The sequence below is a fragment of the Pogoniulus pusillus genome, chromosome 28 (assembly GCF_015220805.1).
Source record: "Pogoniulus pusillus isolate bPogPus1 chromosome 28, bPogPus1.pri, whole genome shotgun sequence".
Taxonomy (NCBI): domain Eukaryota; kingdom Metazoa; phylum Chordata; class Aves; order Piciformes; family Lybiidae; genus Pogoniulus; species Pogoniulus pusillus.
This window is the reverse complement of record NC_087291.1, coordinates 16,856,811-16,884,695: the sequence shown is the minus strand read 5'-3', so window position 1 is coordinate 16,884,695 and position 27,885 is coordinate 16,856,811. Positions and strand designations below refer to the sequence as shown.

General features: G+C 51.1%; 2 protein-coding genes across 8 annotated transcripts in view; one reads left to right on the top strand and one right to left on the bottom strand.

Annotated features, from left to right (window-relative positions):
- Positions 1 to 8: 8 nt before the first annotated feature.
- LOC135187869 (skin secretory protein xP2-like) lies at positions 9 to 27,885 on the bottom strand. Its single transcript, XM_064166920.1, has 4 exons — positions 27,795 to 27,885; positions 26,596 to 27,332; positions 642 to 1,026; positions 9 to 553 (listed from the first exon to the last, which is right to left on the bottom strand). Exons 1-4 carry the CDS (start codon positions 27,883 to 27,885, stop codon positions 9 to 11), a joined length of 1,758 nt encoding a protein of 585 aa, XP_064022990.1.
- DYNC1I1 (dynein cytoplasmic 1 intermediate chain 1) overlaps positions 26,785 to 27,885 on the top strand; it is a 200,208-nt gene continuing 199,107 nt past the window's right edge. For all 7 annotated transcript variants that reach the window (XM_064166992.1, XM_064166997.1, XM_064166995.1 and 4 more), the window contains exon 1: positions 26,785 to 26,936. The gene's annotated coding sequence lies outside the window, so the exon portion shown is untranslated. The remainder of the gene's footprint in view (positions 26,937 to 27,885) is intronic.

Here is a 27,885-nt window from a genome sequence, read left to right as displayed (position 1 = left end):
GTCGCTGGCTATCCAGTGGGTAGTACGGCGAGTGGCGGCGGGACTCGGGCTGTCCTCTGGCTGCGGCGAGACTCGGGCTGTCCCCCTCTGGCTGCGGCGGGACTCGGGCTGTCCCCCCCTGGCTGCGGCGGGACTCGGGCTGTCCCCCCCTGGCTGAGGCGGGACTCGGGCTGTCCCCCCCTGGCTGCGGCGGGACTCGGGCTGTCCCCCCCGGGCTGAGGCGGGACTCGGGCTGTCCCCCCCTGGCTGCGGCGGGACTCGGGCTGTCCCCCTCTGGCTGCGGCGGGACTCGGGCTGTCCCCCTCTGGCTGCGGCGGGACTCGGGCTGTCCTCCCCTGGCTGCGGCGGGACTCGGGCTGTCCCCCTCTGGCTGCGGCGGGACTCGGGCTGTCCCCCCCTGGCTGCGGCGGGACTCGGGCTGTCCCCCTCTGGCTGCGGCGGGACTCGGGCTGTCCCCCTCTGGCTGCGGCGGGACTCGGGCTGTCCCCCCCTGGCTGCGGCGGGACTCGGGCTGTCCCCCCCTGGCTGCGGCGGGACTCGGGCTGTCCGCTGGCTGTGGCGGGGGTGGAAGGTGCCGCCTCTATTTACAGCCCCCGCGGGGCGGGCTGGGCCAGGCCACGCCTCGCTGCCCTTAACGGAACGTTCCCCCCGTGACAGGCGACGGCGGGGCTCCCCCCGGCCCCCGCGGTCCCGAGGGCAGCGGGCAGGTGGCCAAGCCGCGGTGTGGAGCGCCAGGCAGGCCGGGCTGGCAGGGGGAGCCGCCGGGATGCCGCGGGGCTGGCGAAGGGGATGCGGGGCTGGCCCCGCGGCCCCGGCGTGCCATTGCTCGCTGGGCAATGTCAGCGGCGGGGCGGCCGCGCCGGGCCCGGGAGAGCGGCGCTCCTCCGGCCCCCATTGGCTGCGCGGGGGGGGTCTGGCCGGCCAGGGGCAGCCAATGGCGGGGCCGGGATCCCCTGGCCGCGGGGAGCTGGCCTGGGTGCCGGCCAGGCTGGGGTCGGCGGCGGCTGGCAGCGCAGAGGGGGCACGCTGGAGGTGAAGGCATGGAGGCATTAAAGCTCTCCCATCAGCAACCAGCAGCCCAACGCCGCCACGGCCACTACACCTCGTCCCCAAGTGCCATGTCCGCACGTTTCTTGGGCACCTTCAGCGATGGTCACTCCACCACTGCACCGGGCAGGCTGTGCCAGTGCCTGCTTAAAACTGTAACCAAAGGGGGAGCTCTTTTGGGGGGACGACGACTCTGTTTGCCTGGAGAAGAGAAGGCTTCGAGGAGACCTCGTAGTGGCCTTCCAGTATCTAAAGGGGGCTATAGGAGGGCTGGGGAGGGACTACCGACAAGGTCTGGGAATGACAGGAGAAGGGGTAATGGGTTTGAACTGGCAGGGGGGAGATTGAAACTGGATGTTAGGAAGAAGTTGTTTGCAGTGAGGGTGGTGAGACACTGGCACAGGTTGCCCAGGGAGGTTGTGGAGCACAGAAGCCCCCAATGTGATCTTTGATCACATTGGGGGCTTCTGTGCTCCACAACCTCCCTGGTGGTGTTTGGGGCCAGGTTGGCTGAGTCCTTGAGCGACCTGTTCTAGAGGGAGGTGTCCCTGCCTATGGCAAGGGGTTGGAACTGGATGAGCTTTGAGCTCCCTTCCAACCTAAACCATTCTATGATTCTAAGTGCAGGGGATGTTCCTCATGGAGTTAGTGAATGTCCATGGTTGTTACAGAGAATAATGGAGGTGCAAAGGGAGCAAAATTAGATCCTAACCATAGGGTTCAGGGTGCTTGACTTGCAGGTCATCACTGTGACCTAGATGAATAGCGTCCAAATATCTGAAGACAGCTGCTCTGGTGACGCACGGGACCCAAATCACCATGTGACCTTTATTTACTCTCTGCTGAGCTGACCTAAGAGGTGGCAGACAACAGCTCTCTTGCTCAGATCATCTTTCAGGGTCACAGATGAGCTGGGAAAAGCCTGCACACCTCTGCTCTTTGCTGGGAAGGGAGCTGTGATCTTCAGTGCTGCCTGGCTATCCCCCAAGACACAGAGACCACTTTGACTCTAAAGGCAGGCTTTGCATAATGCAATGAAGAAGGACTTCTGGCATCCTAAATCTTGCTCAGAAACAGCAGAAGCAGGTGGCAATATAACAGTGCTACACAACAACGCAGTCTTAATATTGTCATGTCTCTTCTCAGTCCAGTTTTTAGATGCTTATGCTTCTAGGGTTGGACTTGATGATCTATGAGGTCTCTTCCAACCTTGGTGATACTGTGATACACACAGAGAAATAGATAACTGGTTTGTTGTGGGTTTCTTTCACGGAAAGAAAGATACATTTCTAACTAGAAATAGATACACTTAGTTTAAAAGGCAGAGAAGAGGACTTTGAACTTACCATTAGATTGCTTTGAACCAAAATCTGGTATGTGTTCTTCCTAGTGTCACAGTATCTGTTATCCCTGCTTACTGATCGATTCCCCACTGCATCTTCTGCTTTATGACTTTATTGTTCCCCCTTGTATTATTTTATTGGGAGAGTTGCTCTGTTCTTGTTCCATTGGGTATATTATCTTTTACCCCAGGGACTGAGTGCTGGCAGATGACATGTGAAACAAAGCGAAATGAAGACATCTAACAATAACAAATGGAAGCAGTGGCATTTTTTTTCCCCTTGCATTTACTGGAAGTTAAACATTTGCAAGGGTGGAGTTGGTTTTCAACAGATTTTAACTTTGCTTGCAAGTTGCAGGTGACTCACAGAAGCAAAAATATCATACAATTGTATTTAATTTATTTAAATTTAATTCAATACTTAAATTCTGGAGCACATGGAGGATAGCTTTGGAAATGGTTTGTGTTCTCCCCGAGGCCATTAATCAGTGGCAAATAAGAATCTCAGGATGAACACTTTACAACAAAATCTGAATCACAGGATCATAGAATGGTCTGGGTTGCAAGGGACATCTAAAGCTCATCTGAAATCTGAATCACAGAATGGTCTGGGTTGCAAGGGACATCTAAAGCTCATCTGAAATCTGAATCATAGAATGGTCTGGGGTGCAAGGGACATCTAAAACTCATCTGAAATCTGAATCATAGAATGGTCTGAGGTGCAAGGGACATCTAAAGCTCATCTGAAATCTGAATCATAGAATGGTCTGAGGTGCAAGGGACATCTAAAGCTCATCTGAAATCTGAATCATAGAATGGTCTGGGGTGCAAGGGACAGCTAAAGCTCATCTGAAATCTGAATCATAGAATGGTCTGGGGTGCAAGGGACATCTAAAGCTCATCTGAAATCTGAATCATAGAATGGTCTGGGGTGCAAGGGACATCTAAAGCTCATCTGAAATCTGAATCATAGAGTCATAGAATGGTCTGGGGTGCAAGGGACATCTAAAGCTCATCTGAAATCTGAATCACAGAATGGTCTGGGTTGCAAGGGACATCTAAAGCTCATCTGAAATCTGAATCATAGAATTATAGGATGGTTTGGGTTGTAAGGGACATATAAGCTCATCTGAAATCTGAATCATAGAATCACAGGATGGTTTGGGCTGCAAAGGACATATAAGCTCATCTGGTCCAACTCCCTCTGCAGTCAGCAGGGACATCGTCACAGGATCACACAGCATGTCAGGGGTTGAAAGAGACCGAAGGAGATCATTGAGTCCAACCCCCCTGCCAGAGCAGGACCACACAATCTAGCACAGCTCACAGAGGAACACATCCAGACAGGCCTTGAAAGGCTCCAGTGAGGAGACTCCACAACCTCTCTGGGCAGCCTGTGCCAGGGCTCTGGGACCCTTACAGGAAAGAAGTTCCCCCTTGTGTTGAGCTGGAACCTCCTGTGCTGCAGCTTCCATCCATTGCTCCTTGTCCTATCCCAGGGAGCAGTGAGCAGAGCCTGTCCCCCCACTCCTGACCCCCAGCCCTCAGATATTTCTAAACATATATTAAATCCCCTCTCAGTCTTCTCCAGACTAAGCAGCCCCAGGTCCCTCAGCCTCTCCTCACCAGGCAGTGCTCCAGTCCCCTACTCATCCTCCTAGCCCTCCGCTGGACTCTCTCCAGCACATCCCTGTCCCTCTTAAACTGGGCAGCCCAAATCTGAATGCAGTACTCAAGATAAGGTCTCAGCAGGGCAGAGTACAGGGGGAGGAGAACCTTCCTTGATCTGCTGGACACACTCTTCTTAATACACCCCAGGATCCCAGTGGCCTTCTTGGCCACCAGGGCACAGTGCTGTGCCATGGGTAACTTGTTAGCCACCAGCACCCCCAGGTCCCTCTCCACAGGGCTGCTCTCCAGCAGTCACCTCCTAGCCTGGACTGCTGCAGTTTATTATTTCTTCCCAGGTGCAGGACTCTGCACTTGTCTTTGTTGAACCTCATCTGGTTCCTCTGTGCCCAGCTCTGTCTGTCCAGGTCTTGCTGGATGGCCACAAAGCCTGCAGCTGTATCAGCCAAGCCATTGTCAACTAGATCAGATTCTCCAGAACCCTGTCGAGCCTCACCTTGAATATCTCCAGAGATGGGGCCACAACCACCTCCCTGGGCAACCTGTTGCAGTGTTCCAGCAGCCTCCTGGTGCAGAACTTACTCCTCTCATCCAGTCTCAATCTGCTCTGCTCTCATTTCAAACCATTGCCCTTATCCTGTCCCTGCAGGCCTTTGCAAATAGTCCCTCTGCAGCCTGCTTGGAGCCCCTTCAGGTACTGAAGGCTGCTCTTAGACCTTCCTGGAGCCTCCTCGTCTCCAGGCCAAACAACCCCAGCTCCCTCAGCCTGTCTTCATAGCAGAGGTATTCCCTGACCATTTCCATGGCCCTGAGGAAAGTCCTCTTCACTGGGCAGTTATTCTAGCTTTTAAAGTCACTGTTTCTGCTCCTGTTGAGATGCTTTGATCTGCTGTTGTGCCTGCTTTGCTTAATACAAGTAACTTGAATCAGCTTTGTGAGTAGGCATATTGTACACACACTGGTATTTCTGGGGGGAACAATTCCTGTTGTTTACATTCCTTTTCTATGCAGCAGCTTGTCTCCTCATACTTTTCCTGGCAGCTGTCTGCAGTAAAGGGTGAATAAAACCCCTGCATATTCAGTTTAGCTCTGAACAAACAGCGCAGTTGTTGCAGGAAACATAGGAAGTGTGTTGCCTTCCTCAATTATTCAAAGGGCAAGGTTCCAGCAGCTCCAAACCTGGATGCTTTTCAAAGGAAAACAAACTTCTACAAGGATTTTATGCATCAGCAAGGCAGCAGCTAACAGAGTTTTGCTACTGCAGTGAGCTCCTGGAAGAAGCACATTGCCTACCTAATGCAAATTTGCTCCTCACTCTTTGTATGGTAGAATCATAGAATGGGCTGGGTTGCAAGGGACATCTAAAGCTCATCTGGTCCAACCCCCTCTGCAGTCAGCAGGGACATCCTCAGCTAGATCAGACTGCCCAAAACCCTGTCAAGCTTCATCTTGAATATCTCCAGAGATGGGGCCACAACCACTGTTGTGGACAGCCTGTTGCAGTGTTCCAGCAGCCTCCTGGTGCAGAACTTGTTCCTAAGGTGATAGGTTGTATATAACAGCAGGTTCTGAAGAGTCTAACTGTCCATTCTTGTAAACATAAAGGATCTATCTGGACAATGATAGCCAGCTAAGGTCTAGGCACAGAGGAAGCAACATATCAAGATTCACTGTCAGTCAAGCTGCATGTGAAGAAGACCAGACTGTAAAACCCCAAACCCCTTCAAATAACTGCAATCTGTCCTGACTGCAGCACTCTTTGTTCTCACTTTATTTCCTCTTCCAAACCACCGTTTGCCCTCCTCCTTCTGAAGCCCCAGCATATGTGACAGGAGCACAGGTGTCAGAGAACAGCACTTTGATGGTGAAGGACAGTGCAGTGCAGTGTTCATCAGGCTGGGGCTCACTTCTGCTGCTTTAATGCGTTGACTTCCCTCTCGTGAGCTGCCCTTTTGAAGAGGCACTTAGAAGGCTTTCAGCTGCTCAGTCACAGTCGTGTTTTGCTGACCATCCTTAAGAAAACAGAGCTGCCTTCACCTTCTGGCTTTTGCACAGCAGCTGGGCCCAGAGGAGTGGAATGAATGAAGCCTGACCTCGTGTCCATTTGTCTCCTTATTGCTGGCCATCAGGATCAGCTGCCTCCCCCCTCGGTGTTCCTTCTGTCCTCATGTCCTCCCTGCTGCCGGAGACACAACGTGCTGTACTGAAGTCAGAGCTGGCCAGCATAGGTGGTAACTGGCCGTGTTGCTGATCTCTTGGCTCATTATATCTTACCTGTTTTCCCAAGGGCACACAAATTTAACCCTTTTCTTCCTAACCCACCTGCCAACAAAGTCTGGAGACACAAGAGACTGTGCTGAGGTGGCTGCCTGACCTACATGCAATGACAACTGGTGGGGTTTCTGCTCTCTAGCAGAGTAAACCTTGGATGAGTTTCCTCATCCTTTTCCTCAGTGTAGACCAAAAAGTGAATCTCCCATGCCTAAACCATCTCTCAGTTTCTATCAAGTTGGTAGGAAGTTGATTACCTGTTCAGATTTGGTTGGAATGGTTAGGAGGGGTGGTCTGGTGAGCAAGTGAAGAGGCAATGTGATTGACTTTTTTTTTCCTTGGGAAACCAGGCTAACATTTTCTGCTAGGGACAATAGCAGGTTGTAATTTGGCTTTTGAAAGGAAGGAGCAGTAGGTCAGGGTGGAATTAATGGTGGCTCTATGAAGTTCTGAACGTGAGTGGAAGGAACTAGACTAGGGGATTGAGTCCAGCATCAGTAAGTTTGCAGGTGACACCAAGCTAGTAACAGGTGTGGATCTGTTGCAGGGTAGGAGAGCCCTGCAGAGGGACCTGGCCAGGCTGGATGGGTGGGCAGAGGCCATTGGGATGAGATTGAACAAGGCCAAGTGCAGGGTTCTGTACTTTGGCCACAACAACCCCAAGCAGTGCTACAGGCTGGGGGCAGAGTGGCTGAGAGCAACCAGGCAGAGAGAGACCTGGGGGTGCTGGGAGAGAGTAGCTGAAGATGAGGCAGCAGTGCCCAGGTGGGAAGCAGAGCCAATGGCATCCTGGGCTGGCTCAGGAGCAGTGTGGGCAGCAGGACAAGGGAGGTTCTTCTGCCCCTGTGCTCAGCACTGCTCAGGCCACCCCTTGAGTGTTGTGTCCAGTTCTGGGCTCCTCAATTCAAGAGAGATGTTGCAGTACTGGAAGGTGTCCACAGGAGGGCGACAAAGCTGTGAGGGGCCTGGAGCAGAGCCCTGTGAGGAGAGGCTGAGGGAGCTGGGGGGGTGCAGCCTGCAGCAGAGGAGGCTCAGGGCAGAGCTCATTGCTGCCTGCAGCTGCCTGCAGGGAGGCTGTAGCCAGGTGGGGTTGGGCTCTGCTGCCAGGCAACCACGAACAGAACAAGGGGACACAGCCTCAAGATGTGCCAGGGGAGGTCTAGGCTGGATGTTAGGAGGAAGTTGTTGTCAGAGAGAGTGATTGGCATTGGAATGGGCTGCCCAGGGAGGTGGTGGAGTCACCATCCCTGGAGGTGTTGAAACCAAGCCTGGCTGGGGCACTTAGTGCCATGGTCTGGTTGCTTGGCCAGGGCTGGGTGCTGGGTTGGACTGTCTGAGCTTGGAGCTCTCTTCCAACCTGCTTGATTCTGTGATTTTATGGTTCTGTGATTCTATGAATAGCCTGAGGGCTGCAGGGCATAAGCTGGACTGGCAGCACCTAGTGGCATTTCCAGCAACACCTTGAGCAAAGCCCTCACCCTTCACCTGCAGATAGGCTGCATTTGTGCAGTTGCTTTGATCCTTTAGTCTACTGACACGTTTGTGTTCAAAATATTTATGCAGCCCTTTCCATGGGGCAAAAAAAATTAGCAAACAAGGGTCATATCTCCTCCACCTCCTCCTCCTCATCTTTCTGACACCCGAGGCTGCAGCCACGGGAGCTGTCGAGCTGCCGAGGGCTCCCGGCACAGCTAAAATAGGCAAAGTAGGTGAAAGGTGGTGGAGCAGCACACAAACAAGCTGCCATGCCCATCCTGCCACCAGTTCAGTGGGGGAAAGGTCCTGCAGCTGCTCTGGCACTTGCACAGTCTCCCCGTCCTGCTGTGGGGCCGGAGCTGTGGGCAGGCAGCAACTGCTTGGAGCTGTAAACAGCAGGGTGCACATAGCAACCCGGCAGCCCTCAGCAGCAGCCAGCCTCTTCCTCACTGCCTTGCTACCCATGGCACTGCAGCGTGGTGAATCCAGGAGCCTGCTCACAGTCTAGGAGAATGCTGAAGGGTGCTCTTCGGCCAAGTGCACCATGGCAGAGACAGAGCTGAGCTCTCCACGTGGGCTGGCACTCATCTGAAGTCTATAGCTAGACAAAAGTAAATATGTCCTTCTCCAGTCTCAGCTGCCTGTGTAGCAGCTCAGGAGAATTCAGCAGCATCACAAAATGCTTCAGCAGAATCAGAAAATGCTGATCTTTTCCTGCAGGGTTATGGGAAGAGAGATCACAGGGTCCCAGGCTCACAGGATGTCAGGGCTTGGAAGGGACCCCAAGGGATCATTGAGTTCAATTCCCCTGCCAGAGCAGGACCAGACATCTAGCTCAGGGCACACAGGAACACATCCAGACAGGCCTTGAATGTCTCCACAGAAGGAGACTTCACAATCTCTTTGGGCAGCCTGTGCCAGGGCTCTGGGACCCTTATAGGAGAGAAGTTCCCCCTTGTGTTGAGCTGGAACCTCCTGTGCTGCAGCTTCCATCCATTGCTGCTTGTCCTGTCCCAGGGAGCAGTGAGCAGAGCCTGTCCCCCCTCTCCTGACCCCCAGCCCTCAGATATTTCTAAACATTTATTAGCCACTCCAAGGTCTCCTCAAAGCCTTCTCTTCTCCAGACTGCAGAGCCCCAACTCTCATAGCCTGTCCTCATAGCAGAGCTGCTGCAGCCCTCTGAGCATTTTAACTGTGCTGTTGAAAATGGGGGATGAATTTCCACCTCAAGTCACTCGGACTGACCACTCCCAGCTTTTTTTTGACTCCCAGAATTTTCTCTTTCCAGTAAAAAAAGGATGTATGTGCCCTGTTTAACCATTCCAGGGGGAAATTTCTCTCAGATTGTGCTTTTTGAAACATCCAGATAATTCTAGCCCTTGACAGTCAGTTCAGGCTTCAAGGCCTTATGCCAAATGCTTGAATGCCTTGAAGCAGGGAAGACCTAGAGGGAACACATAAAATTATATAGGAGAGGCACCAATTCACTCTTGCTGAGCAGTAATTTGGTTTGGTTTAGTAACCTGTGAAGTGCTTCAGTGAAATGATGAACTTTAGGGAAACTGTAAAGAGTGTGATTACTGATAGCTGCTGCAGGTGACCTTTATGTGCTGAAAAGATCATGAGGTAGTCAAGACAAAAAAATTACCACCTCCTTTTCTTCTTCTCTCTAATGGTCTGAAATTGAAAAATTGGATCTATTGAACCCCAGTTAAAAGTTAGGACAGCCAAAGAAAACAAGGCTACAACCTGCAGCTTGCAGTTTCCCAAGTGTGTTATTTAGATACCTTAGAGACTAAATGCTCCTGTCTGAGGGAGTCCTAACTCACCACCTTCGTCTGACCACAAATCACTTCAGGTTATTCCCATCCATTCACTGCCTCTTCCATTAACTTGCCCCTCTCTGGTCAAGAAACACCTTCCAGCCTTTCAGGGGGCCAGTTAAAGGCACAGGTGCACATCATCTAAAGCTTTTGTCCTGCTTCTTTTCCTAGTGCTGTGAGAAGAACTGTGTCCCTCACCAATCTGCCCTGCTTCTGGCTATCTTTCTGGCTGTGCTTTGTTTGCTGTTTGTGCTAAGGTGATCTAAACTCCCATCAGCATTATCCAGCTGATAGTGGTATTGATCAGCTTGCAGGATATGGGCCCTGCCTTAGTTCCTGGCGTTACATCGATATATAGCAGGTTACCTTTCACAGGCACGAGCTATGCAGGTGACCTTTTAACTCTCTTGAGGAGCATGTCTCACAGTGGCACAGAGTCAGCATGTTTACTGCCATCGTTCTGTGGCTGGCATTTTATGTCTCACTCATCATCTGGATAGGGGACCAAAAAAAGCAGCAGCATGTCACTGGGTATATCCCATGACACAGACGTTACCAGGCTGTGCCGGCTGCTAGGCGATGCTGAAGGAGGTCCAGGCCAGAGCCAGAAAAGCACTGCTCTCCTTCATGTAAATAGCCTCTGACAACTCCCCCAGAACCACTCCAGCTGAATTAGTTTTTCCACAGCTGCCTTTGGAAAGGGACTCTGCCTGGCCCTGTCCTAGCCTCCTCTTTCCATTTTAATAGCATATTTTCCAGGAGAACACCGAGCACTGTGCCTGCTGTTGGAAACACACAATTCCCTTGGCCTTCCAACTGGCTTTGCATTAAGAGAGTTATTCATCTAAAAACAACTTAATTAATGTTATGTCTGGTACACTGCTTACAGCATGGTCAAAAGGATGCACTTCCCAGTTCTGGTAGAAGTGTGTGAGCTGTTTAGTTTGAGGGGACACCTCATGGCTGTCTACAGCTATGCGAAAGGAGGTTGTGGAGATTGCTGCTGGTCTCTTCTCACAGTTAAATAGTGATAGAACAAGAGGGAATGGCCTCAAGCTGCCACTAGGTAGGTTTAGATTGGATATTAGGAATAATTTTTTCCCAGCAAGAGTGGTCAGGGATTGGAATGTGCTGCCCAGGGAGGTGTTCAGCCTGGAGAAGAGAAGGCTCAGGGGAGACCTTATTGCTCTCTACAACAACCTGAAGTAAGGTTGTAGGCAGGTGGGGTTGGTCTCTTCTCCTAGGTACCCAGTGACAGAACAAGAGGACACAGCCTCAAACTGCACCAGGGCATGTTTGGGCTGGACATTAGGAAGAAGCTCTTCACAGTAAGAGTGATTGGCACTGGAATAGGCTGCCCAGGCAGGTGGTGGAGTCCCCATCCCTGGAGGTGTTTAAGAGGAGGCTGGATGAGGCACTTAGTGCCATGGGTTAGTTACTTAGAAGGGTTAGGTGATAGGTTGGAGTGGATGATCCTAGAGGTCTCTTCCAACCTGGATAATTCTCTGATTCTGTGGTGGAGTCACCAACCCTGCTGTGTTTAAAAGTCGTTTGGATGTGGTGCTTGAGGATGTGGTTTAAGGGTGAACCCTGTAGAGCAGGGATAATGGTGGAACATGATGATCCTGAGGATCTTTTCCAACCTGAATGTTTCTGTGATTCTGTGAATCTGTCTGATCCCAGCTCCTGCATTTGCTACGTGGCCTAAGAGAAAGTTTTTCTGCTGGCAGAAGAGATTTATTCTGTGTACTGACAGAAATGAAGCTGCCACTGGCAGTGTTCAACTCAGGCTTTCACAAGCTGTTTAAAGCCTCTGGGGACCTGACAGCTGAGTGGCTGAAAATAGGCTGAGAGGTTGTTTATAGGAAAGGGCAGGCACACTGTGCTCACTAACTGCTGCCTTGCTGAGGAGCTTGCTGTAATGTTCTGTACTCAGAACTTCAGATAACAGCAAAGTGCACCTACAAGTGGCTGACTTTTAGCAGGATGGCATCAAATCTTCTTGCCAGCTGCAACTATTAGTATGCACAGGTAACACAGTGTGAGATGTTAGAGCTCTGGGTTCCCTGGGATATCCTTGAAACCATGGGTTAAATTCCCAGAAAGGTGGAAGCTGCAGATGTATTATTTCCAGTGACTGGATAGTGTGTGAATGACTGTGGATGAAGGCAGGCCTAATCCTCTGTCTGCTTCGTTCAGTTAAACATTTCCAGGCATTTCAGCTGTGCTGGGGACTGAATTAAACCTCTGTAAGATAGGAGAGGGCAAAAAGGAGGGGAGGGGAGAGGAGAAGAGAGGAGGACGGGAAGGGAAGGGAAGGGAAGGGAAGGGAAGGGAAGGGAAGGGAAGGGAAGGGAAGGGAAGGGAAGGGAAGGGAAGGGAAGGGAAGGGAAGGGAAGGGAAGGGAAGGGAAGAGAAGAGAAGAGAAGAGAAGAGAAGAGAAGAGAAGAGAAGAGAAGAGAAGAGAAGAGAAGAGAAGAGAAGAGAAGAGAAGAGAAGAGAAGAGAAGAGAAGAGAAGAGAAGAGAAGAGAAGAGAAGAGAAGAGAGGAGAAGAGAAGAGAGGAGAAGAGAAGAGAAGAGAAGAGAAGAGAAGAGAAGAGAAGAGAAGAGAAGAGAAGAGAAGAGAAGAGAAGAGAAGAGAAGAGAAGAGAAGAGAAGAGAAGAGGGAAGATAGAAGGAAAGGGAAGGGAAAGGAAGGGAGAAGAGAAGAGAAGAGAAGAGAAGAGAAGAGAAGAGAAGAGAAGAGAAGAGAAGAGAAGAGAAGAGAAGAGAAGAGAAGAGAAGAGAAGAGAAGAGAAGAGAAGAGAAGAGAAGAGAAGAGAAGAGGGAAGATAGAAGGAAAGGGAAGGGAAAGGAAGGGAGAAGAGAAGAGAAGAGAAGAGAAGAGAAGAGAAGAGAAGAGAAGAGAAGAGAAGAGAAGAGAAGAGAAGAGAAGAGAAGAGAAGAGAAGAGAAGAGAAGAGAAGAGAAGAGAAGAGAAGAGAAGAGAAGAGATGAGATTTTGGTTGGAAAGGTCTTTAAGATCATCCAATTCAACTGTTCTGGGTTAAATCTGGTTTACATCTGCTGTATGGCATAAACCCAAAGCTACTAAGTCACATAAATAGAAACAATTTAAGAAAGGTATGAAAGAGGAATAAACACAGCTCAGAGAAATGAGTTTGTCAGAAGCATGGCAGTTACAGAAAGAGCCTATTTATGAGAACTATGTCCTGGCACTGCTATTTGACTCTTGGAGACAGGAATTAAATGTCACCTTGCAATGAACACAGTGAAAAAGGAAATAGCATTTCCTGTTCCATGGAGCTCTCCCTCTCCTTACACTTGAACTCACTGAAGACACATTGTTTTCCTCAGCTGCTAAGTGTCAGCCCTTCCACAACACTCACATCTTTTGCCACCTTGGGAAGAAGCAGTTCCTGATTGATCCGTGTTTGTCTGAGAGCTTGCTGTGCCTCCATGCGACCAAGCATCCACATGCAGCATGGTTGGTGTGTTGGCTCTGAGCAGAGAACATGATATAGGTGCACAGAAATAGATGAGCTATTTAGGAGTTAAAACACATCATTGTCACAGCTCATTTAGATCTCTGATCAAGCTTACACCTGTTTTCTCTTTTAAACAGACCAAGACTGTAATATTTTGGGGGGGAAATACTAGAGAGTAGAAAATGTAAAGATTCTTCCTCTGAAATGATTCTAGACACTTAAATTCTCCATCTACACAATCCAAGACTGATCCAATTTGCACTAACTGGAAGTCTGTTTCCATCAATGCCAGCTAAGAAATGAGTGGGGAACAGCATTGCCATTGAATCCCCGAGTGTGCTCCCTGGGCAGAAATGGAAGGAAATGCTTTTAGAACTGACAAACACCTTTTATGAGCTCAGGTTTCTAGGAGAGAGACTTAAAACATCTTAAATGGACAACAGAAAGTTGATTTTCTGGGGTTCATTAAGAAAGGACTGGCCTCAGAGCTGGCCCCTGAGGTATGATGCTAGCTCCTGGTGTCTCCCTAGACCTTGTGCCACAGCTCACTGCTCTCTGGGTCCAGTGTTCAGTGTGCCTCACTGGCTGCTCATCCAGACCATTCCTCAGAATCACAGAAACATACAGGTTGGAAAAGACCCCCAGGATCACCAAGTCCAACCCATATCCCTACTCTACAAGGTTCACCCTAAGCCATAGAATCATAGAATCAAGCAGGTTGGAAAAGACCTCCGAGCTCATCCAGCCTGACCTAGCACCCAGCCCTGGCCAATCAACCAGACCATGGCACTAAGTGCCTCATCCAGGCTTTGCTTCAACACCTTCAGGGATGGTGACTCCACCACCTCCCTGGGCAGCCCATTCCAATGCCAACCACTCTCTCTGTGAAAAACTGCACCTACCCAGTGGCAGCTTGAGGCCATTCCTTCTTGTTCTATCACTATTTAGCTGTGAGAAGAGACCAGCACCAACCTCTCCACAACCTCCTTCCAGGCAGCTGTAGACAGCCATCAGGTCTTGTCACAGTGAGATCTGTGAGGATCTTATGAGAGACAGTGCTGAAGGCTTTGCTGCAGTGCAGGTAGGCAATCCCTACTGCTGTCCCCTTGCCTTTCTGCTTTGCCTCTAATTTCTCTTTGTAACTCCTTACCAGAGTGGCAGAGTGAAGTGCACCAGTAGATACAGTTCAAAAAACCAACCAAATGGCCTTGCCAAAGACAGCATCAGTCCCACTCCAGTTTTAAAACCTTTAAGTGCAAGAGAGAAGAAAACAGCAGCACTAAACTGATGGGTAGGAGTTATCTGCCACTTTCTTGCCTTGACCAAGAGAACTGTTGCCTTGCCACCTAGTGGCAATATGTCACTGCAGAGCAGCGATTAAGTCTCTTCATGCTGTTAGCTTTATTAGGAGTCTCACGTTTTGTGTTTTCTTTTTCTCTATATTAACCCCCTTTGTACTAATGGATTATCAAGAATCAATCAATGTCTGGAGACTTAGTGAGAGTTCTTATATCTAGTGAGAAACCTGAAGAATAGGGGGATGAAGAGGACTGGAGAACTGTGTTTTCCTAATGGTGCATCAAACACATCAAAACACCAATATGTGACCCAACCCAAAATACAGAGGCAAGGAACCAAAAGCAGTGGGTTTGTAGTAAGTCATTTAGGGCTGTTCTTATTCATGTTCATCAGGCTCCACCTGGAGTCCTGTGTGCAGTTCTGGAGCCCCAACACAAGCAGGACATGGAACTGTTTGAGCCAGCCCAGAGGAGGCCACCAAGATGCTCAGAGGGCTGCAGCAGCTCTGCTGTGAGGACAGGCTGAGAGAGTTGGGGCTCTGCATCCTGGAGAAGAGAAGGCTTCAAGGAGACCTTGGAGTGGCCTTCCAGTATCTAAAGGGGGCTCCAGGAGGGCTGGGGAGGGACTATTGACAAGGTCTTGTAATGACAGGATGAGGAGGAATGGGTTTGAACTGGCAGAGGGGAGACTGAAACTGGATGTTAGGAAAGGGTTCTTTGCAGTGAAGGTGGTGAGACACTGGCACAGGTTGCCCAGGGAGGCTGTGGAGCACAGAAGCACCCAATGTGATCAAAGATCAAAGATCACATTGGGTGCTTCTGTGCTCCACAACCTCCCTGGAGGTGTTGAAGGCCAGGTTGGATGAGGCCTTGAGCAACCTGTTCTAGTGGGAGGTGTCTCTGCCTATGGCAGGAGGTTGGATGATCCTTGAGGTCCCTTCCAACCTAAACCATTCTATGATTCTATGAAATTAGACATAAAACTTGGTGCTTAAACACACATTTAAATGGAAAGAAAGAATGAAAAGTGGAAGGTGGCTGTGCCAATCACTCTGTTATACCATGTCTCTGCTCTGCCCTGGAATGTGGCCATGCCCTTCCATTACCCTATCTTCCTGGAAAGTGTGATGGTGAATGATAATGAAGTGCAGTTAATTAATTTAATGGTTGGACTTGATGAGCTTGAAGGTCACCAGAGCAGAGGAGGAAAATCATCTCCCTTGACCTGCTGCTTTGGAAGTAGCTCAGGACTCTTGGGCTGCAAGCACGCATTGACCTTCTCATCAAGCAGCACACCCAAGGTCCCTCTGGATGGCATCTCTTCCCCCCCTGCATCTCAACCACACCACACAGCTTGGTGTCATCAGCAAAATATCATACCCAAGCCTTTATTAAACAGTGGAGCATGAGCTGCCTTTCTTTAGGGTAGTCCTAACAGAAGGACATAGATAGGCTGGACCAGTGGCAAGCAGAGCACCTGGCCATGCCCCCCAGATATTTCTCTTTACAGAGCAGAGTGGTAGGTGTATTGTCAAGGCACACACTCAGAGCTGGGTTTATTTCCATCACAGTCATGGTGAGAAGCCCATGCTGAGCTGGGGGTAGATTCATCTTCCTAGTGTGGAGTGTGGCACATAAGTAATGGTTCCTCTGGCACAGTTTGACATTTTTCACAGGCATTTACCTTTCTATCAACTCTGTGTCTCCTTTAGAGTAATCCTACGAGGGGGGTTGGCTTGGTTTGTTTTTTTAGAGGTGAAGGGGAAAGGGAATGTGCCTTTATAAATCCATCTGCACTAATGAGTACTTACAGGCACACAACTCCATCATAATAACACAGTGTAAACACAGCAGTGCCCTCCTAGGTCTTCAGATAAACTGTTTTGTCCTGGTTGTTTTTTCCCTGGAACAAGATCCCTGGGATGTGTAATAGACTGGGGGAGCAGTTACAGCACCTTGGGAAGCTTTTTATACCAAAGCTGCTTACAATGCTTTCAACATCATTCCATCATTTGGCCTTGGTGTGCTTGGGTTAATAGGACACTGCTAATGACACAAATACAGGCTGGGCAAGGAGTGGCTTGAGAGCAGTCTTGAGGAGAAGGACTTGGAGGTGCCACATCATGAGAAACTCAGCAGGAGCTGGTGACACTCACTGGCAGCTCAGAAGGCAGCTGTGTGCTGGGCTGCAGCAAAACCAGTGAGAGCAGCAGGACCAGGGAGGTGATTCTCCCTCTCTGCTCTGCACTGTTGAGACTCCACCTGGAGTATTCTGGTGCTTCAAGCACCAAAAGGACATCAAACTGTTGGAGCAGTGCCAGAGGAGGCCACAAAAATGATCAGAGGGCTGAAGCACCTCTGCTGTGGGGACAGGCTGAGAGAGTTGGTGATGTTCAGCCTGGAGAAGAGAAGGATCTGGGGAGACCTTAGAGTAGCCTTCCCCAGTACCTGAAGGTGGCCTACAAGAAAGTTGGGGAGGGACTTTTTCCAAGGGTTTGTTGTGACAGGTCAGGAGGGAATGGATGGAAGCTGGAAAAGGGGAGGCTTAGCCTGGAGATTAGGAAGAAATTCTTTACAGTGAGGATGATGAGACACACAAACAGGTTGCCCAGGGAGGCTGTGGATGCTCCCTCCCCGGAGGCTGGATGAGGCCTTCAGCAGCCTGGTCTAGTGGGAGGTGTCTCTGCCCATGGCAGAGAGGTTTGGAACTGGGTGAGCTTTAAGGTCCCTTCTAACCCAAACCATGCTGAGGTTCTGTGATTCTAATAAAAGCTGCTGCTGGGGAGTGGGGCTTTACATCTGTACGGTACTGCAGAGCCTGGCAGCTAATTTTCAAACCCTAGTTCTTGCTAATGACTTACTGCTGCTGGATGCCTTTGGAGAGGCACTAACAATCTGTGCCAGACCTGCCAGCTGTGCTGCTGGGTGGCTGTGAGATACGGGAGGCACACATGGACTTGCAGGCAGCTGACAGGCAATTATGTACAAGAAGGTATTAGAGCAAACATTGCACAGCAGGTGCAGCCCAAGGAAGAATCACAGAATTAACAGTTTTGGGCTCCCCAGTTTAAGAAGGACAGGGATCTGCTGGAGAGAGTCCAGCAGACAGCTAAGAGGATGAGTACGGGACTGGAGCACTGCCTGATGGGGAGAGGCTGAGGGGCCTGGAGCTGCTTAGTCTGGAGAAGACCGAGAGGGGTTTAATCAATGTTTATAACTATCTGGGGGCTGGTTGTGCAAGCTAACACATTTCCTACAGTTAGGAATATCATACATTTTTACAACAGGAAAAGCAAACCAACACCCATGGGTGTCAGGAGAGGGGGCACAGGCACTTCTCACTTGCTCCCTGGGATAGGACAAGGAGCAATGGATGGAAGCTGCAGCACAGGAGGTTCCAGCTCAGCACAAGGGGGAACTTCTCTCCTATAAGGGTCCCAGAGCACTGGCACAGGCTGCTCAGAGAGGCTGTGGAGTCTCCTTCTCTGGAGCCTTTCCAGGCCTGTCTGGATGTGTTCCTGTGTGCCCTGAGCTAGATTGTCTGGTCCTGCTCTGGCAGGGGAGTTGGATTCATTGATCTCTTTGGGTCACTTCCAAACCCTAGCATCCTGTGCTCCTGTGATCATCGAGTCCAACCTGTCACCTAACCCTTCTAATTAACTAACCCATGGCACTAAGTGCCTCATCCAGACTCCTTTTAAACGCCTAAGAGGAAGTAACACTGACATGGGAATGGGAAGGGGTGCTGAGATGTGAACTGGTGGCACATCAGTCCTGGCTGTGCTGCGAGGTAGAGTCCCAAGGCTGCAGCGAAGCCTCCACTCCTCCCCACAGGAGCAGGCTGGGAGAGCTGAAGTGGCTAAAGGGGCATTTACAGGATATTTTACACCCAGTGGGTAGGGTTGATGTGTAGCTCATCTGGCTAAAAAGTGTCAGCCGCATTTGGGCTACAGGCATCTCCCAAGCTGAGCTCTGTGCTCAGTCGTGCAGCAGGCATCTTGCTCCCCTGTTGGTTCAGAGCTAAGCCCAGAGGCGTGGGAGACTGCAGGTGGAGCTGTGCGGTGCTGCAGCAGCACTCAGCTCCTTGCAGCAGCTGCTGAGACAGCTCCCTCGTCCCCCATGTGCCACACGCAGCTCTCCTGCTAAGAAAGCCTGGCAAGTCCATGCCCTTCTTTCCCCAGGTGTGCGACCCCCTGGAGCTGCCACCTCAGCCTCTGCAGCTCCTGACAGACCCTTCCTCCTCAGCAGCCGTAGGGGTAGGCTCGTAGAAGACAAGGGAGCTGCAGTGATCCTTATAGACCCCCTTCACTCCTTTGCACTATTGCTCTTGGACCTTTCCCTGTATCTTCCTGAGCTGCTTGTTCTGACCCTGTCCGGACAAAGTTCATTCCAGGCATTAACTCTCCCTAATCCCCATTTACTCTAATTGGCACTGGCTTTAGATCCTTCTTGTGTGCAATTCCTTAAACGAGCCTTCTGCCTCCAGCTCTTCTGTGATCTCCAGCAACCTCTAAGCCAAGAAAACGTGGCTGGAGCTTTTATTACAAGTGGACAAGGTTCATTCTTGCCCCTGGCACCTTGTTCTGTCATTGCTGTCTACAGCTACCTGAAGGGACACTGTGGAGAGGCTGCTGCTGGGCTCTCCTCACAGGTAACTGGAGACAGAACAAGGGGGAATGGCCTCAGGCTGAGGCTGGGGAGGTTTAGACTGGACATTAGGAAAAAAGTTTCTCAAGCAGAGAGTGGTCAGGGACTGGAATGAGCTGCCCAGGGAGGTGGTGGAGTCACCCACCCTGGCTGTGTTTAAGGGTGGTTTGGATGTGGTTCTTGGCAATATGGTTTAAGGTGAATCTTGTAGAGTAGGGTTATGGGTTGGACTTGGTGATCCTGGGTGGCTTTGCCAGCCTGCATGTTTCTGTGATTCTAGAGGTACTTTTTTGGTGCAGACATGGTTCTGTCATGGTTCTGGCAGGCAGACCTTGAGGATGGCACGGGGCATGAAATGTCTGCATCACAGGGGATGGATTAGGGAAGTGTCAGCTGTACATACGGGATGGCAACAGAGGCATCCCTCAAAGCAAAGGTGTGGGAACAGAGCTGCCTCCCAAGCACAGCCATCTCAATGCAGGAGATTCACAAATGGAGGGGAAGCAATGGAGGCAAATCATTGTCATGCACCACAATATCTCAACTGCCACTAGATGCCTACCTACTTTCAATCCTGAGTCACAATCTCCATGTCCCATGAGTTAGGGGATCCCAAATCACTTTACCTTCTTTATGCCACAGACATGCAGCTCTCTCTTCAGGCATGAAGTTAAGCAGTCCTGTTCATTCTGGCTGCAGCCTCCTAATTCTGCCCTGAAATGCATAAGTGATTTGATGTTCCAAAAGCCTGGCTGTGGAGGCTGCTTGTCTGCTCAATTTTAAGGCACCTTCTCATGGTGGAACAGATGCTGCCATCTCTTGTCCCTCAGGCTTCCTCACTGAGATGGTTCCTGTGTCTGAAAGCTCACTGCATTCAGGAGAAATTTACCCCCAACTCCTCCACCATTTATTTTTAGATTTCAATGGGAAAAAACATGCCCAGCTACAACTCTAGGCAGTGACAGCTCTTTGGGATCAGAAGCAGTGATGAAATAATCGTGCTTGCACCCTGCAACATTAAATTCCCCTAACCAAGCAGCAATTGAAAGCTGTTTTATCAGCTATCCCCTTTTAAGAAGATTAAACTGTTTTATTTCTCTGCTGCTGCTTTCATCTTCCCTCTGTGAGTGTCATCTAGGCCTCCAGGCAAGCATAGCTTCTTATCCTCATCTGGAGACTTTGAGTCAGGAAAAGTGAGGGAGAGAGTGAAAAATGCAGGCTTATTTGTCAGCAAGCAATGGGTATGGGTGAGAAGAGCATGGCTGAAGAGCAGAAGCCGTGGCCAGGGCTGGATATCTCAGGCCCCAGGTAAGTGGTTTTCCAAGATCACAGCAGAAACAGCCAGAACACTGCTTAGGAGCTTCTGTTGCACTGGCACTGGAGCTTCTGTTGCACTGGCACAGTGACAGCCACTTCTGAGGAGATCCAGATCACCACTGCAATTAGCACCTATTGTTGTAGTCTCTGTAAATGGGACATTAAGGCCACAATTTCCTATCGATTTACACCAATTAGTGTCTCCAATTCATGCTTAAAGCCTAATGGGGAGACCAGCAAAGACGACTGCCTTAAGCAGAGCCAAATCTGAAAAATAAAGGACATTTCAGAGAGACATTTTTAGAGCAATGACTTTATTTTACAATCTGCTCTCCACGATGCATTTCTACTTTCAATCAGATGAAAACTTTGCCTTAAAATTCAGCTTGTTATCAAAAATAGCACCTAGCTGGTCTCATTCATTTTAATACATCTTCATGATGAATGGAATCCATGGATCACCTTTCTAGGTACTGCAGACTTTAACTTTGCCTGGGAAAGCTAATCACAGAATCACAGAATTCAAGCTTCAAGTTAATATTTGGGAAGTCTCAAGAACCCTCTAAAGAAACATAGCATCTTTTGATGCCTGTGAGAATTCAAATTGGTGTTGTTTTCACTCAGACATGAAGGATTTGCTTTCAAACTAAAGGTGGTGTGGGGGAGTAAGACAGTGCTTTGTGCAAAGGACTCCATAACTGTAAAGATCTCTGTGTGCTCTCAACACTTCGGTAAGCTCAGTCATTTCTTTTACTTCCTTCAGTGAATCAGAGTGACAGAATGGTAAGGCTTGAAAGGGACCTCAAAAGGTCATCAAGCCTAATCCCCACTGCCAGAGCAGGATCTCCTAAGGCAGGTCAGACAGGAACACACTCAAGTGGGTTTTGAATGTCACAGAATCACAGAAACATGCAGGTTGGCAAAGCCCCCCAGGATCACCAAGTGCAACCCATAACCCTACTCTACAAGATTCACCTTAAACCATATTGCTAAGCACCACATCCAAACCACCCTTAAATACATCCAGGCTGGGTGACTCCACCACCTCCCTGGGCAGCTCATTCCAGTCCCTAACCACTCTCTGCATGAGAAAATTTTCCTAATGTCCAGTCTAAACCTCCCCAGCCTCAGCTTGAGGCCATTCCCCTTGTTCTGTCTCCAGAGAAGGAGTTTCCAAGGCATCAGGAGCTGAATGGAGACACCTTTTTAGTTTGGGTTTTAAGAGAGTATTTCAGGCTATGTTCCCTAAACCACTCATTCAGTTCTTACCCAAGTCCATTTCTCTTCCAAGCCTAAAGCCCTCTACAGGCCACTGAGGCCACTCAACTGGGACATGGTTTAGCATCAGACTGAGTAGAGTTAGATAATGGTTGGACTCTATGCTCTTAAAGGTCTTTTGTGTGATTTCACTGAAGCCTGGGGAAGTGTCTCTCAGAACCTCCTGTTTCCTTCCCAAGGTGGCTGCTTTGCTGCTGCATTTCCAATCCCTTCCCAGTGCACTGAACCTTTGCAGGTAACAGGAGCCAGTCCCATTATGTGGCAGGCACCTGCTATTTGCAGAGGCAGGCACATTCCCAGAGCCTTTCTCTCTTGCATGGCATTTCCATACCTCGGTTACAAACCAGAAGCTCGAGCTTGGTGTGTTTTAACAAGTGTGGAATCATGGACTCAGAATCATTTGGGTTAGAAAAGAGCTTTAAGACCATCCAGCCCATCCATTCTTTATCTCTGCCAAGGCTGAGGCTAAACCATGTCCCCCAGCACCACATCTCTGCCTCTTTGGAACACCTCCAGGGGTGGAGATTCAACCACCTCCCTGGGCAGCCTGTGCCAGGCTTTGAGAACTCTTTCAGTCAAGAAGTTTCTGGAAATGCTGCTCTGTTTGAGCATGAGCAGTTTTTCCTCTCTTGCAAGTACCAGTGCTCTTGTTCCCCCTTGATCTCCCTTCCTACTGCCTGACTAGCAGCAGAAAATAAAAGACAGCACTGCAGCCTTGATGCTCCTTCCCTGCACACTCTGGGCATTGTTAGTGAGCTGGTTTGCACATCCTGAAACCAGTATCTTCTAAGTGCTTCAGTTGCCCACCCATGGCCTCATAGAATTTTATTGAAACTATTGTTTCTGCCCTTCTCACTAATGCCTTTGTCCCAGATGTTGCAGGAAAGTGAGGGCCAAAGCAAGAGCCATAGAAAAGAGCCTGTCACTACAATTGTTTCTAAGACAATTGCAGTACCTTTGCAGAGCAAGCCCCAATTCAGAGCATGTGTGCTGGTTTGAGGCTAATAGGAATATTTTAATGAGAGAAATTAGATGATCCCAGAAATTAGATGACCTGGAAGGCTCCCAGGTGACCTTATTTTGGCCTTTCAGTATCTTAAGGGGGTCTGCAGGAAAGTTGGGGAGGGACTTTTTGGAATGTCAGGTAGTGATAGAACTAGGTGGAGTGGAACAAAGCTAGAAATGGGTAGATTCAGACTGGAGGTTAGGAAGAAGTTCTTCAGCATGAGGGTGGTGAGAGCCTGGAATTGATTTCCCAGGGGGGTGGTGGAAGCCTCATCCTTGGAGGTGTTTAAGGCCAGGCTGGATGAGGCTCTGGACAGCCTGCTCTAGAGTGAGGTGTCCCTGCCCATGGCAGGGGGGATTGGGCTGGATGAACCTTGTGATGCCTTCCAGCCCTGACTGATTCTATGATTCCATGATTCTATAATTCTATGACCTCATTATTTGATGCTACAACACAAAGTGATAACTTTGATGTTTTGAAAAGAGTCTTAACCCTGCCCCACTACACATTCACCTGCTAATTAAGACCAAACATCATCAGCTAATGCCCCCTGCCATAATAGCATGGATTTGTGTTTAATAGGAAGGTGTGAACTTGGTATAGGTCCTGGCTGTGCTGAAAGGACCAGATGGTTTTCATGATGTGCTGTTCAAAAGACATTATTAATCATAATGATTTTTTCTTCTGTAAGAATTGAATGTAATCCTGTCTTGCTGGAATATGAATAGTCTGGCCCTGTCTCCTCTAATTAGTGAGAACACAGTTTGTGTCCCCAGAACAAGAAATCCACAGAAATAGTGAGAGCTTGTGCTGGGGAAGAGTAGAGAAGACAAGGGTGAGAATGAGGGCAGAGAGAGCATCACTTGGAGAAAAGTGAGTTACTCCTCCAGAGAACTCCTTACCTGGATTGCTTGTGTGTTTGCCTCGTGTTCCCAAAGTCTGGCTGTCCTGGGATCACCTGTTAAGATGATAGAGAAAAGCAGGCTTGCTTCTCTCCAGATTGCCTTGCAGGAGTTGATTCTGAGGAGAAATGGTGTGGTTTTAATACTACCTTTGAAGTCCTTTCCAGTCCTTTCCATCTCCCTGAGGGTGTTCAGGACTGAGTTGGATGAGGCCTTGAACAGCTAAGCCTAGGTGAGAGGCATCCCTGCTAATGGCAGGGAGGTTGGAGCAGATGATCTCTGAGGTGCCTTCCAACTTAAGCCATTCTGTGATTCTGTGATTTGTGATGTAGCTCAGTGTGCCTGATACCAGCCTGCAGTGTGATGGCACGATCCAGTCTGGCATGCCATGGTGCCTGTATGTGCCACTCTGGCATCATGGCTCTGTGACAACAGCAGGACCCCAGTGAGCACCACAGAGAACCAGCCTGCAGTGTGATGGCACGATCCCAACTGGCATGCCATGGTGCCTGTTTGTGCCACTCTGGCATCATGGCTCTGTGACAACAGCAGGACCCCAGTGAGCACCACAGAGAACCAGCCTGCAGTGTGATGGCACGATCCCAACTGGCATGCCATGGTGCCTGTATGTGCCACTCTGGCATCATGGCTCTGTGACAACAGCAGGACCCCAGTGAGCACCACAGAGAACCAGCCTGCAGTGTGATGGCACGATCCCAACTGGCATGCCATGGTGCCTGTTTGTGCCACTCTGGCATCATGGCTCTGTGACAACAGCAGGACCTCACTGAGCACCACAGAGAACCAGCCTGGCCTGTCGATTCAGGCATACTCAATGACCCCAAGGCCTCTTGGGTCAGGGACAATTTAGAGGAATGTGCTGGGCTTGCAGGGAATTTGCAAATGATGCACGATCCAAAGAAACCTAAACAAACTCTCTGGATTTATGCTAAAGCCGAGACTGAGGCAAACACTTCCAAAAGGCCAACAGCAGCTTTGGAAACTCGATTCCGAGTGTCCTATTTGGGAAAAGTCTTGTTTTAAAAAGCAGTTGTGAAATTTCCTGCTTCAGTTCCAATTAAATTGACAAGCTGTCATTCCATCATGATGTCCTCACCAACAATGGATACCCTTGGTACTCTTCAGAGCTCTTTGTCTCCTGGTCAGGTTCAAGTCCATCTGGGTCTGACAGGAACTGAATCATAGAATAGAAGTACAAAATCATGTGGGTTGGAAAAGATGTTTAAGATCATCCAGTCCAATGATTACTCTCCCAAGGCTGGGGCTAAACCATGTCCCTCAGCAGCACACCTCTGACTCTCTGAAACACCTCTGGGGATAGTGACTCAGTCACCTGCCCGGGGAGCCTGTGCCAAGCTTTGAGAACCCGTTCAGTTAAAGGGCTCTGTAAACATCCAATCTAAATCTCCCCTGCCGAAACCCGAGGCCATTTCCTCTTGTCATGTTTGTTACTAAGCCGACGAGACCAACCCCTGCCTTGCTACAACCTCCTTTCAGGCAGCTGTAGAGAGTCAGAAGGTCTCCCCTCAGCCTCCTTTTCTCCAGGCTAAACACTCCCAGTTTCTTCAGCTGCTCCTCCCCAGCCCTGTTCTCCAGACCCTTCAGCTGCTTTGTTGCCTTTCCTTGGACCTGCTCCAGCACCTCAATGTAATGAGTGCCCCAAAACTGATCCCAGTACCTGAGGTGTGGCCTGAGTGCTGTGTTCAGGGGAATTCACTTTGCTGGGGCTGCCATTCTTGATGGCTTTTCAATAGTCTGGCTGTGTTTTGCTCTTCCCTGTACAGGCCCTGGGACGACACTGGCTGGAGTTAGCAGTTCCCACCCACATGAACCAAACATGGCTCCAGGAATAGGTTTTGGAAGAATCTCATCTTTGCTGTTCTCCCGAATCAGAGGGCTGGAGAGCAGTAAGTACAGGACATTGCTTTGTCATAGAGCAAAGCATGGTTCCAAGGCATGAGTGGGGCAACACATCTGTGTGCTGGGAGAGGGAAGCTGGGTTACCCACAGTCTGCAGGAACGTGGACTGCTCCCAGCACCACTGCTTGCCTGCTCTCTCCCAGGTGATGGATGAGAAGAGCAACTGTGCTGCTAGGAGTCTGGCCCCCCTCTCAGGTACCTGCCTCCACAGGAGTGGTGTGAGGAAACAGGGACAACCCAAAACCTCAGCCTCTGGGCAGCTTTGCTCTTGTCTAACCACAAAAGGGTGAGTGCCAGGAGGCTGGAGCCAGGCTCTGCTCAGTGATGCCTGATGCCAAGACAAGGAGCAATGGGTGGAAGCTGAGGCCTAGGAAGTTTCATTGAAACGTGAGGATTTTTTTCCCTGTGAGGGTGACAGAACCCTGGCACAGGCTGCCCAGGGGGGGTGTGGAGTCTCCCTCTCTGGAGATATTCAAGCTCTGCCTGGAGGTGTTCCCGTGTGATCTGGTATAGGAGATCCTGCTGTGGCAGGGGGGTTGGACTGGATGGGCTTTGGAGGTCCCTTCCAGCCCCTGAGATTCTGTGATTCTCTGATTCACTCCCCTGCTCTGGAGCCCTCCCTGTTGGGAACCCAAAGGGACAGGGCACCTGCAGCAGCCTGCTGCCCTCTTGACCGTCTGCTGGGCCAGTGCAGGGCTGGAGAGGCTGATGGTGAGGCTGCTGTGGGGCTGGTGATGTAGTGGAACTGGTGGAGAGGCTGCTGTGGTGGAGAGGCTGCTGTGGGGCTGGTGATGTAGGGGAACTGGTGGAGAGGCTGCTGTGGGGGTGAGGCTGCTGTGGGGGTGGTGATGTAGTGGAACTGGTGGAGAGGCTGCTGTGGGGGTGAGGCTGCTGCGGGGGCGATGGCGAAGCTGTGGTGGTGGTGGTGGCTGTGGTGAGGCTGCTGCGGGGGCGATGGCGAAGCTGTGGTGGTGGTGGTGGCTGTGGTGAGGCTGCTGCGGGGGCGATGGCGAAGCTGTGGTGGTGGTGGTGGCTGTGGTGAGGCTGCTGCGGGGGCGATGGCGAAGCTGTGGTGGTGGCGGTGGTGAGGCTGCCGCGGTGAGGCTGCTGCGGGGGCTCAGGGAGGTTACCGAGCGGCGGCAGGGGCCGCAGGGGGCCGGGGGGCCGCAGGGCGGGGGCCTTGCTGCCGTTGCTGCGCAGGTGGCGGGCAGCTGCCGCTCGCGCGGGGAGCCTGCGCCGGTGCGGGGGCGGCACGGGAGGGGACCTGCGCGCAGCCCACCGCGGGCCCGGCTGGCTGAGGGGAGGAGGCGGCGGGAGGAGGAGGAGGAGGGCGGCAGCGGCGGCAGCTCTCGGGAGGAGCCTGGCCAGCGTGAGACAGCACATTCAGCCGGCGGCGGCCGTCCTGCGGCAGCGGCACGCACGGCAGCCTCTCGGGCCGAGGAGGTTCCCCATCTCCAGGGCGCCGGCAGAGGTAAGGCACCCGCGGGGCCGGGATGTGTGACGGTGGAGAAGGCGAGCGGGGGACTCCCTCTGGGGGCCCGGTGCGGCAGCCGTGCGGAACGGACTCTCCTGGGATTGCGCATGGGGCGCGGAGCCTGGGGGCAGCCGCCGGATGCCGAGCGGGCAGCCGGCCCCTGCTGGGCTAGCGGGCATCCCCGGCTGCTCCGGAGGAACCGGCCGGCCCTGCCCCGGCTTTCCCGACCCGGCAGCTCGTCTCCGGGGCGGGGAGGGCTGCGGTGAACCCCGCCGGCCTCAGCGGCACTTGCTCGGGTCCCTGCGGCTCCTCCCGGCACCGGCGCCGTGCCCCTGGGCCGCTCCGCAGCGAGAGCCTGCCGCAGGCTCTCCGGTTGTGGCTCAGCCCAAGCGGCTTAAAGCAAAGGAGGGTGGGAAAAAGTTTCCCATCTTTAATTCTTTGCGCAGCCTGAGCAGCAGCAGGTTCGCTGCAGGCCAGCAGGACGGGCGCCGGGCAATTGGAGCTTTCCCGTTCCTGAGGACATTCCCTAAAAGGCTGAGAGAAGGAAGGGCTCAGCCAGAGCCTCTTTTTCTCTCGTAGCCCATTGAAAGACAGTGTCTAAAGGGTGTTATTGTGCTTACATCACTGCAGGAATCCCCCTGGGTCAGCAGAGTGCGATAAGGCCCCTCGATGTTTCCTGGCTTTCAGCCCCTCTTTTATCGACCAGAACAAATTCTGTTTGCCTGTCGATGCTTTGCTGTCGATATTGCTGTTGACAGTGCAGACGTTCAATTCTAAAGGCATATGAAGTAAGGATTCTCAGCAGACCAAGTATCTAACCTGCTGCTCTGGAGGGGATGAGATGGAAAATCCCACCCTGGAGCGGGCCGGCGGCTTTGGCGCTTGCACCTGGCGGTTTAGCCTGACCGCAGCGGTTGGTCAGCTCCTCGCTTCTGCCTCTCGACAT

What these genes read in the sequence shown, in the direction of transcription:
- LOC135187869 (XM_064166920.1), bottom strand. Translation starts at nt 27,885, where the DNA reads ATGTCGAGAGGCAGAAGCGAGGAGCTGACCAACCGCTGCGGTCAGGCT. An exon ending in AGCCGCCGGCCCGCTCCAGG is followed by an intron (nt 27,333 to 27,794) that starts GTGGGATTTTCC and finishes CTTTGCTTTAAG; the next exon opens with CCGCTTGGGCTGAGCCACAA. An exon ending in TCGCCTGTCACGGGGGGAAC is followed by an intron (nt 554 to 641) that starts GTTCCGTTAAGG and finishes CCCCCGCCACAG; the next exon opens with CCAGCGGACAGCCCGAGTCC.